This window comes from Ranitomeya imitator, chromosome 1 (genome assembly GCF_032444005.1).
Source record: "Ranitomeya imitator isolate aRanImi1 chromosome 1, aRanImi1.pri, whole genome shotgun sequence".
NCBI lineage: Eukaryota > Metazoa > Chordata > Amphibia > Anura > Dendrobatidae > Ranitomeya > Ranitomeya imitator.
In genome coordinates, this window is record NC_091282.1 from 256320809 (window position 1) to 256332886 (window position 12078).

General features: G+C 41.3%; 1 protein-coding gene across 3 annotated transcripts in view; it reads left to right on the top strand.

Annotated features, from left to right (window-relative positions):
- ATP6V0A2 (ATPase H+ transporting V0 subunit a2) overlaps window positions 1–12078 on the top strand; it is a 183006-nt gene that overhangs the window by 75230 nt on the left and 95698 nt on the right. For all 3 annotated transcript variants that reach the window (XM_069755987.1, XM_069755988.1, XM_069755989.1), the window contains one exon: window positions 2811–2904. In XM_069755987.1, the coding sequence (XP_069612088.1) occupies window positions 2811–2904 (94 nt within the window). The remainder of the gene's footprint in view (window positions 1–2810; window positions 2905–12078) is intronic.

A 12078-nucleotide genomic window follows, 5' to 3' on the forward strand; every position in this document is an offset into this window, starting at 1 on the left:
GAAGGAACGGTCAGAAAGATAGGAGGAGAACCAGGAGAGAGCAGTGTCCTTAATGCCTAGTGACTGGAGCCTAGAGAGTAGGAGAGGGTGGTCAACAGTGTCGAAAGCTGCAGAGAGGTCGAGAATAATGAGCAGACAGTGGTCACCGTTATATTTTGCTGTCAGAAGGTCATTGGTCACCTTGATGAGTGCAGTTTCTGTCGAATGTAGGGGGCGGAAACCGGACTGTGAAGGGTCTAGGAGGGAGTGAGCGGATAGGTAACGGGTAAGGCGGGAGTAGACCAGGCGCTCCAAGAGTTTAGAGATGAAGGGGAGATTGGAGACCGGTCTGTAGTTATTTGTGCAGGATGGATCGAGGGTGGATTTCCTTAGTAATGGAGTAATGATAGTGTTTGAAGGAGGAGGGGAAAATGCCAGAGGGAGAGATTAAAGGGAACCTGTCACCTGAATTTGGCGGGACTGGTTTTGGGTCATATGGGCGGAGTTTTGGGGTTTTTGATTCACCCTTTCCTTACCTGCTGGCTGCATGCTGGCTGCAATATTGGATTGAAGTTCATTCTCTGTCCTCCATAGTACATGCCTGCACAAGGCAAGATTGCTTTGCGCAGGCGTGTACTATGGAGGACAGAGAATGAACTTCAATCCAATATTGCAGCCAGCATGCAGCCAGCGGGTAAGGAAAGGGTGAATCAAACACCTGAAAACTCCGCCCATATGACCCAAAACCAGTCCCGCCAAATTCAGGTGACAGAGTCCCTTTAAAGATTGTAGTTAGGGGAGTTGTGACGACTGGAGGAGGTGTGAGGGAATGGGGTCGGTGGTGCATGTAGTCGGACGAGAAGAAGAGAGGAGCTTGGAGACTTCTTCTGTGATGGGATCCGAATGTGGAGAGTGAACCTGGAAAGAAGCAGGGAGGGATGGGAGTCACTGCACTTGGTGTCTGGGAGCGGATTTCCTGACGGATATTATCTATTTTGTCTATAAAGTGGGAGGCCAGGTCATCAGCACAAATGTCTGTGCTAGGGTCTAGTGCGTTTGGCCTGAGGAGGGAGTGAAAGGTGTCAAAAAGTTTCTTGGGGTTGTTGGATAGTGAGGAGATCAGAGTGGTGAAGTAGGTCTGTTTGGCGAGGTGAAGGGCAGAATTATAGGTCCTTAACATAAATTTGAAGTCTATGAAGTCTTCTGGTGTGAGTGTTTTCCTCCATAAGCGTTCAGCACGCCTAAAGCATCACTGGAGAAATCGGGTTTGCGATGTGAGCCAGGGCTGTTTCACTCTGTGTTTGAAGGTTCTGAGGGTGAGGGGTGTTACTTGGTCAAGGGTGCTTCTAAGAGTGTCATTGAAGGGATGTACAGCCAGATCAGGACAGGAAAAAGAAGAGATTGGGGACAATGATGAGTTTAGGGAGTCTGAAAGTGCTTGAGGATTAATAGCATGTAGATTTCTGAATGTGTGGTTGGTAGGAGAGTGCTGGGGTGGGCGTGGAATTGTGAGTGTGAAGGATAGAATGTTGTGGTCAGAGAGGGGAAGCAGTGAGTTATCTAGGTAGGAAATTGAACAGAGCCGGACAAGGTCAAGGTCCAGGGTGTAACCGTCTTTGTGTGTTTCAGAGGTTGAGAGCTGTGAGAGGCCTAGAGAAGTGGTTAGTGATAGAATCTGGAATGCAGATGTGGAAGTGGGGCTGTTAATGGAGATGTTGAAGTCTCCCAGGATAAGGGTTGGTAGTTCTGAGGACATGAAGTGTGGCAGCCAGGCAGAGAAATGGTCCAGGAAGTGGGTGGGTGAGCCTGGGGGCCTGTATATGACCGCTACTCTGAGGGAGAGGGGACGGAAGAGCCTGATGGTGTGGACCTCAAAAAAGAAGGGAATGAGAGTGATGGAGCTGGAGGGATAACCTGGAACATTCATTGTGGGGACAGGAGTATGCCTACTCCACCACCATGTCTGTTTGTGGGTCTCGGGGAATGTGAGAATTGTAAGCCACCATGGGAAATGGCAGCAGGGAAGACAGTGTCAGAGTCCTGGATCCAGGTTTCCGTGAGGGCCAACAGATTAAGAGAGTTTTTCAGAAAGTAATTGTGCAGGAAAGGAAGCTTGTTACATACAGACCGTGGATTCCAAAGGGCACAATTAAAAGGAAGGAGATGGAGTGCAATTAATATTAATAAGATTATTAAGATTTCGATGTGAGGTAGGGTAGGGGTTGAGGTTGGTGGATGGTGTACCAGGGTTGGGGGAGATGTCCCCTGAAATCAGTAGGAGTAGGAAGATAAAAAGCAAGTAGTTTTTGGAATTGTATGAAGTTTTTTTGTGCAGTGTGTTTGGGCAAGATGGGCTGAGGTTTTTCAGGAAGGTTAGAAGTGCATGAGAGCTGTACATGGGATAAGGAAGTATAGAGGGGCTGATGTATATGAGTTGTGATGGAGAGGAGATTGGGCGGTGAATGTGGATTGCAAGGGAACATAGGAGGATAGGAATAAAGCACATGGATAGAAGGGAGAGCAGAGTTTGGGTTACCTGACTCCTGCCATGGAATAACTGCTGTATCACGACGCTTAGCTTAACCGCATCTGTTATGGTTGTTTCTCATTAATAAACATGTTAATAGGAAAGATTGTTATAATGTATTTGCGATATATCATTTACTTTTAGTGATGTGGTTTATTAAAAAAGTAATATTTCAATTCTATTACTTTTAATTTTTGAATCAACATTAAGAGCTCTCAAAACAAGACTCGTCCATCAGACGGTAAGCACATTTGCTTGTAAATTCAGATATACATTTTGTTTTGCTTTTCTTTTGTGTTTTCAGTTACCATTGCCATATGTATCCTTACCCAAACTCTTCTGAAGAACGTCAGGAAATCATGTCCGGGCTGAACACAAGAATTCAAGACCTCCATGCGGTAAGTTTGTACTGTACTGTAATTTTATGTGAAGTTCATTAGTTTAGCAATAGTTATGGGTTTATGGTGTAACAAATTTCATCCTATAGTAGTAATTGTATAATTGTATAGCACCAACATATTCCACAGCTATTTACAATTAGATGGGAACATGTACAGGGAATAAAGACATTATAAACTAAAACATAGTCCAACAGTTACAGGAGGAGTGAGAGTTCTGCTCGCAAGCTTAGAATCTATAAAAGTCTTATAATATTGAAGTATATTAATAAATCTTCCTGTAGATTTATCTGTAATTTGCACACAAGCTGGTACATGTTAGAATAGTAGTATAAAGGAAAAAAGGGGGTTGGTACTGTGTTAGCCAGTTGAAAAATAATGCTCTGTGTGAAAAACAAGATAATCTTGTAGTTATGATTCTTTTTAATGGCTAACAAAAATAAAATAAATGATGTTACAAAACAAGCTTTAGGACTGCTTTATGCTCATAAAGCAGTCATAAGGGGGAAATTAATCCAAATCTCAGCCAGGTACAACGCAAAAAACAGGGAAAAAATAAAGAATATCCAAGAACAAATTCGCGCAAAAGAAAAGAGCTTTGATGATTCAAACACTAAATCTCAAGAAACTTACTTAGAAATACTAGGTCTAAGACAATTACTAAATAAAGCAATTACGGAAGACTTTGAAAAAATCATCAAGGCATCTAAATTTAAAAATTATTCTGAAACTAATAAACCAACAAAATTTATGTTAGCCAAACTCAAAAAAGAAAGAATCCATAACAGAATAAATAAAATAAAAAATAATTCTGGAGAAATTAAATATCATCCAACAGATATAGTGGAGGAATTTGCCAAGTTTTACCATAAACTATATAACTTAAAAGACAATCCCTCATTATCTAAACCAGATCCCCCAAAAATAAAGTACTTTCTCAAAAAATTACAACTTCCCAAAATAGAATCTTCAGAATTAGCCAAGCTTACAACTACTATTACTGTATCCGAAGTTATAGAAACAATTAAAAATCTCAAATCACAAAAATCACCGGGGCCCGATGGGCTAATAAATGAATACTATATGACCTTCTCTGAAAATCTTGCTCCCCATATGACAAAATTTTTTAATCTGGCCTCAAACTCTGGGTTTTTTCCTAAAGAAATGCTCGAAGCTATCTTAATCATGATCCCAAAACCCCAAAGCGATCTGGATGAAATAAAAAAAAATTACAGACCAATATCACTTATAAATACAGATCTTAAAATCTATTCAAAAATTTTGGCCACCAGACTAAAAAAAATTCTACCAAAAATAATAAATACTGATCAATCTGGATTTATCGAGGGAAGACAAACTTCTGATGCCACCAGAAGACTCCTTAACATTTTGAGCAAAATTAATTCTAATAATACTCCTTCTATCTTTCTGGCGCTTGACGCCGAAAAAGCATTTGACCGGATTAATTGGCAATATCTGAGAATAGTTATGGAGAATTTTGGCTTCAATGAGGAGTGGCTGACATCGGTGTTTGCCCTTTACTCGACCCCAAGTGCAAAAATATATGTTAATAATAACCTATCAAAGGCATTTCCAATAAGCAATGGAACAAGACAGGGCTGCCCGCTCTCTCCCCTTCTATTCGCCCTGGCAATCGAGCCCCTAGCGGAAATAATCCGCATAAACAAAAATATCTTGGGAATTGATATAGGACATAAACAATATAAAGTAAGCTTATTCGCAGACGACATGATATTAACTCTTACAGATCCCCTCAATTCTATTAAAAATCTTCTAGAAATATTGGACGAATTCTCTCTGATTTCTCTATTCAAAATAAATAACTCCAAATCAAAAATTCTCCAATTTAACCTACCTGAAGAAAATATTAACTCATTAAAAAAACTAGTAGATTTTACTTGGGAAAAAGACCAGATCCCATATCTGGGTATCCTATTTACAAAGAAAATACATACATTAGCCAATACTAACGGGGAACATATCCTATCTGCAATAACAAAAGACCTCCATTCATGGGGCAAAATCGGCCTCTCATGGATGGGCAAAGTATTGGCAATCAAATCAATTATCCTCCCAAAAATATTATATATTTTCAGAGCTCTGCCATTGAAATTTCCTCCTGATTTCTTTAAAAACTGTCACAAACAAATATTATATTTCATTTGGAATGGGAAAAAAGTGAGGATTTCCAAGGACATTCTTTATAAAAGTAATGGGGGGTTGGGTCTTCCAAATCTATTGGCATATCATAATGCAAATCTAATAAAGCAAAGCCAAAACTGGTTAAATAAAAAAGAGAACCCAGTATGGCTGGAAATGGAAACATCCCTCCTTAAATCAATTTCTTTGGAAAACCTTCTTCTCAAACATATCTTTAACTTAAACAAATATAAATCTAATCATCCAATAATTTCAGCTATCGTTCAAACATGGGACCAATTGGCTAATCCCTCTGGAAAAAAGGATAAACATGCATTTGGAGAAAACATTCCAATTTCACTAATAGCCTCAATGTTCGGACATCAAATACCAGACTTATGGGAACAAAAAGGCATAAAAAAATTAGGAGATCTGCTTGCAAATAACAAATTATTAAATTTTTCAGAAATCAAACAAAAATATAACATTCCTTCATCAGAATTCATTCATTATTATATTATTAAAGAGTGTCTTCAAGATTTTGTCTCTAAGGTTCCCTCCAAAACAGAATCAACTTATTTACTAATTAAAAATACTAATCACAAGGTATTTTGGAGTACAAAGTATCTATACAATATCTTTAATAAAGACTACAAATTTCAAAAAAACAAATATATGATAAAATGGGGGAAATCATTAAAACTAAATATAAGCAAGGACCAATGGGAAGATGCAATCAAAAACACCTACTCCTCTAACATTTCCCTACAATTACACAAAACATATTATAAGCTACTAACAAGGTGGTACCTTACACCGAACAGAATTTCTCACTTCGCCTTTGTGTTGGAGGGGATGTGGAATTAAAGGAGACTTTTTTCATATCTTTTGGTCATGCCCAAAGATTACAAATCTGTGGAACCAAGTATCCAGATACATAGGCACACTTCTAAACAGGGACTATGTCCTTACACCTCAAACAGCACTCCTTTACATAGATACTGAAAAACTGCATTATTCAATAAGGTTTGTTACAATTCACCTCTTGTTGATAGTTAAAGGGACTCTGTCACCTGAATTTGGCGGGACTGGTTTTGGGTCATATGGGCGGAGTTTTTGGGTGTTTGATTCACCCTTTCCTTACCTGCTGGCTGCATGCTGGCTGCAATATTGGATTGAAGTTCATTCTCTGTCCTCCGTAGTACACACCTGCGCAAAGTAATCTTACCTTGCACAGGCGTGTACTATGGAGGACAGAGAATGAACTTCAATCCTATATTTCAGCCAGCATGCAGCCAGCAGGTAAGGAAAGGGTGAATCAAACACCCAAAAACTCCGCCCATATTACCCAAAACTGGTCCCGCCAAATTCAGGTGACAGGTTCCCTTTAAGAACAAAATTGCAGCTATGTGGACGAGATCAGAAGTTCTGAGTTTCTCTAGCATTGTGGACAATCTAAATTTACACAATTCATTAGACTTTAAATTCGCAATAGCGAATGGATATCTACACAAATACAATAAAAAATGGAACAAATGGAACATTAACTTCCAAAACCAACAGAATAATCAATAGACTGCAGGAGCTGTTGACGACTTAAATAACTTGATAAATATTAGTTTATAATTACAGTTAAAGAAAATTTTTTGGGCTCTCAATTATTTAATCTATTTTACATATTTAGGTCAGTGGCCCAAAATTCAAGGTTTAAATATATGGTTTATTCTAGGTATGGTATTTACATACCTATTTTTCTCTTCCTCTCCCAGCACCTCTTCCTCACCCCTCCCTTCCTATTCCCTCCCCAATTTTCCTCAGATATGAAGCATATTACAATCTACTGAAAAATGCTTTGTTAAAGAATTTCAAAATGTTAATAAAATATTTGGAAAACAAAACAAGCTTTAGGGACTTCGTAGGTCCCTTCCTCAGGCATGGTATAACAAAGTTCTGAAGAAACACAAATATATGCACATACAAACAGCAAAAAAAAGAAAAAAACAAAGGAGGGGCTTGGTATAATAAATTAACATTTACAAATAAAAACAAACTAAGCTCAGAGACTAAATCCTTAAGTGTATTAGATTAGCGGTGTGAAAGTTGTCTAGTCCCAATATCCAAGTAAGATCATAGGCCTGGTGCCCTCACCGTCTTTGGAGCAGATTCTTCAGATTCTGTAGTGAGTCATAAATCCTTCTGACAGATTTAGTCCTTTGTGGATGGATCAAGGACTTTAATAGGTTTGTATTCCCAAACCCTGCAATGTTTTTGTGATTTAAAATTGCTTTTTTAATATGACAAGTTTCATATTGTTTATGTTGTGGCCTGGACCACAGAAATGTTTGGTCCCCCGGTAAATGTTTTTTTTTATCTGCAATCGTGTGGCCTAATCCTTGCGCTCAGTTTCTGGCCTGTTTCTCCCACATAGGGACCTCCCCCCCAATAGGAAATATAGGACACAGAATTAAGTACACCACATTGGAAGAACATGTGAATGTCCCGGGAATCTTATAGGACTTACTCTGTCAGAAGGATTTATTACCTACTACAGAATCTGAGGAATCTGCTCCAAAGAAGTTGAGGACACCAGGCCTCTGATCTTACTTGGATATAGTAACTATAAAACTTTCACATCACTAATCTAATACACTTAAGGATTTAGTCTCTGAGCTCAGTTTGTTTTATTTGTAAATGTCCATTTATTATACCATGCCCCTCTTCTTTTTATTTTTGGCTGTTTGTGCACGTATTTGTGCTTCATCAGAAACGTTGTTATACCATGCTTGAGGAAGGGACCTAAGAAGTCCCAAAAGCTTGCTTTGTAACATAATTTATTTTATTTTTGTTAGCCATTAAAGAGTTATCATAGCTACAAGATTATCTTGTTTATTCCTATCGCCCATGATGGCACCAACGAGAGAAGGGATTCGCCCCTCAAAGACAGGGAACCTTTAAGATAAAAAGGGCGGCTCCTCTCTCCGCATCAGTGGTGTCCTGTCCTTGACGAGCGGAGCCATTACCTGTATGGCAGCATCACAAGAAGAAGATCTCAGGCCTGGTCCGGTCGGCAGCGGTAGGGCACCGACTCTGCTTCGGCCAACGCCAGTGATGCTGGAAGCGCCGCAGGGGAACCCGATGGGGTCTTGACTGTCAGTCGTGCGGGAGCCTGCGGCGCCATCACCGCTTGGTAGCCAGCAGTCCTGTGTCCCGACGCGGTGTCAGAGTACAGCTGGTACCAGGAAGTCGCGCTCTGAGGACATTTGCACCCGAGAACACTTCCGGGGGCGGTAACGGAAGCTGCAGGAGACGCCGGCCGGAAGATCCCCTATGAGCATAGTTCTTAAGGGTGGATCGTCGGCCAGGCAGGGGCGCCAGTGCAACGATTGAGGCACAGCAGCCCTTTCCACAGCGCCAGCAGCAGCAGAGCTTACAGCGGGTACGCAGGTCCAAGGATTCCAGGACAAGTCGGCGCAGCTCTTCCAGGATGGAAGATTCCACAGTCCCGAAGGGAGACCTTTCGGACGACATCCTGTCTCCTTTTTCGGTACCCTTTAATTCTCTGAGTGGTGAGTGAGCTACGAGAATGCTATTTTAATAATGCAAATCTCTATCTCTCCCTCTCTCCTTCTCTTTCTGACCACCTGGTAGGAGATCCCCAGAAAGAGTACGGGAAAGTCAAAGCACAGAGTTTGTGCTCTATGTGGGCAGGATCTGGCACAAAAAATTATGCCAGCCGTGTATCAATGACACGGTGGCCAATGAGACCCCTGATTTTTCTTCCAACCTGAGAACTCCTCAGAGCTGAGGTAGAGAATTCATTAAATTCCCGGTCCCTTTCAGGGAAAACATCAAGAAGGGATAGGACCGAAATATCGTCTTCACCGTCTATGTCATCTGACGAGGGAGTTCTGCAGGATACTTCGGAATCCTCTTTATTGGAGGCTGACGAGGGCTCGGGTTATTGCTTTCACCTGGTGGAGGTGAACAATTTAGTGAATGTGGTAAGGTCCACAAAGGGACTGGTGGACCAGAGACCTAAGAGATCTATCTAAGACGCTATGCTTTTTTTCTGCAGCATGTCAATTCTTTTTGTGGATCTGCAGCGTTTCTGCACCCATTGACTTCCATTGTGTCACGCCAATCCACATGTTTAAAAAAGATCTGCGGATTTGCTGCGGATGTGCCTGTGAGAGATGCTGCAGATCGGGAGGTGGGAGAGTGTGTGGGCAGAGACTGTGTGTGGGCAGAGAAGATATGCGGGTGTTTGTATGTGTGTGTGTGTCTGCAGGGCTGTATGTGTGTGTGCGCGCGCGGAGAAGATTTGCGGGACTGTGTGTGTGCGGGTATTAGTGTGTATCTGTGTATGTGTACGGGGCTGTATGTATGTGTGTGTGTGTCCGGGTCTGTGTGTAGACAGGCATCGTCCAATGGGACTACTAGTCCCATCCGGCTATGCCTGCTACAGTAACAAGTAGCCGGATGATGGGACAGTAGTAGTCCCATCATCTGGCTACTGTGTTCAAGTGTAAAAAAAAAACAAAAAAACCCCACATACACACATATAGACATACAGTATATACTCACCAATCATCTAGTCCCCGAAGCCCTCGATCACCTGTAAAAAATTTAAAAAATAATAAACCAACAGTATACTCCCTGATCCGATATATTCCATTTAATAACGAGTGTCCCACGACGATCTCCCGTGGAGAGCTGTCACATCTGCAGGTGCGACTGCTCTCCAGGGGCTCCGGGATACAGTGATGGAAGGTATCCTTCCGCATTGTAACCCTCTGCCGCTGTGAGTACAGTAGAGTTCATACTGTCACTTGTGGCACCGCTGCGTGGGAAAATTCTCATGCAGCAGTGGCATAAATTGAGAGAGACCATTGAACCCTCAGTGATAACACTGCAGGAGCCATTGTCTCCTGTCAGTGTGTCACTGGAGGCCTATAGAGCTGTCACTCTCCTGATATGACAGCTCTATAGGGGAGATCATTGTGGGACACTCGTTATTAATTGGACTGCGTCGGACCAGGGAGTATACTGTTGGTTTATTATTTTTTGCAGGTGATCGATTGCTTCGGGGAATTAGGCGTGGTTGTAAGTATGGTGAAATTAAGAATAAATTAAGAGTAAAACTAATCCCAAACTGTTCTTCAACTATATCAATAGTAAAAGAATAAAAACTGAAAATGTAGGCCCCTTAAAAAATAGTGAGGAAAGAATGGTTGTAGATGACGAGGAAAAAGCTAACATATTAAACACCTTCTTCTCCACGGTATTCACGGTGGAAAATGAAATGCTAGGTGAAATCCCAAGAAACAATGAAAACCCTATATTAAGAGTCACCAATCTAACCCAAGAAGAGGTGCGAAACCGGCTAAATAAGATTAAAATAGATAAATCTCCGGGTCCGGATGGCATACACCCACGAGTACTAAGAGAACTAAGTAATGTAATAGATAAACCATTATTTCTTATTTTTAGTGACTCTATAGCGACAGGGTCTGTTCCGCAGGACTGGCGCATAGCAAATGTGGTGCCAATATTCAAAAAGGGCTCTAAAAGTGAACCTGGAAATTATAGGCCAGTAAGTCTAACCTCTGTTGTTGGTAAAATATTTGAAGGGTTTCTGAGGGATGTTATTCTGGATTATCTCAGTGAGAATAACTGTTTAACTCCATATCAGCATGGGTTTATGAGAAATCGCTCCTGTCAAACCAATCTAATCAGTTTTTATGAAGAGGTAAGCTACAGACTGGACCACGGTGAGTCATTGGACGTGGTATATCTCGATTTTTCCAAAGCGTTTGATACCGTGCCGCACAAGAGGTTGGTACACAAAATGAGAATGCTTGGTCTGGGGGAAAATGTGTGTAAATGGGTTAGTAACTGGCTTAGTGATAGAAAGCAGAGGGTGGTTATAAATGGTATAGTCTCTAACTGGGTCGCTGTGACCAGTGGGGTACCGCAGGGGTCAGTATTGGGACCTGTTCTCTTCAACATATTCATTAATGATCTGGTAGAAGGTTTACACAGTAAAATATCGATATTTGCAGATGATACAAAACTATGTAAAGCAGTTAATACAAGAGAAGATAGTATTCTGCTACAGATGGATCTGGATAAGTTGGAAACTTGGGCTGAAAGGTGGCAGATGAGGTTTAACAATGATAAATGTAAGGTTATACACATGGGAAGAAGGAATCAATATCACCATTACACACTGAACGGGAAACCACTGGGTAAATCTGACAGGGAGAAGGACTTGGGGATCCTAGTTAATGATAAACTTACCTGGAGCAGCCAGTGCCAGGCAGCAGCTGCCAAGGCAAACAGGATCATGGGGTGCATTAAAAGAGGTCTGGATACACATGATGAGAGCATTATACTGCCTCTGTACAAATCCCTAGTTAGACCGCACATGGAGTACTGTGTCCAGTTTTGGGCACCGGTGCTCAGGAAGGATATAATGGAACTAGAGAGAGTACAAAGGAGGGCAACAAAATTAATAAAGGGGATGGGAGAACTACAATACCCAGATAGATTAGCGAAATAAGGATTATTTAGTATAGAAAAAAGACGACTGAGGGGCGATCTAATAACCATGTATAAGTATATAAGGGGACAATACAAATATCTCGCTGAGGATCTGTTTATACCAAGGAAGGTGACGGGCACAAGGGGGCATTCTTTGCGTCTGGAGGAGAGAAGGTTTTTCCACCAACATAGAAGAGGATTCTTTACTGTTAGGGCAGTGAGAATCTGGAATTGCTTGCCTGAGGAGGTGGTGATGGCGAACTCAGTCGAGGGGTTCAAGAGAGGCCTGGATGTCTTCCTGGAGCAGAACAATATTGTATCATACAATTATTAGGTTCTGTAGAAGGACGTAGATCTGGGGATTTATTATGATGGAATATAGGCTGAACTGGATGGACAAATGTCTTTTTTCGGCCTTACTAACTATGTTACTATGTTAATATTAACCCCTTTCTGCCATTAGACGTACTA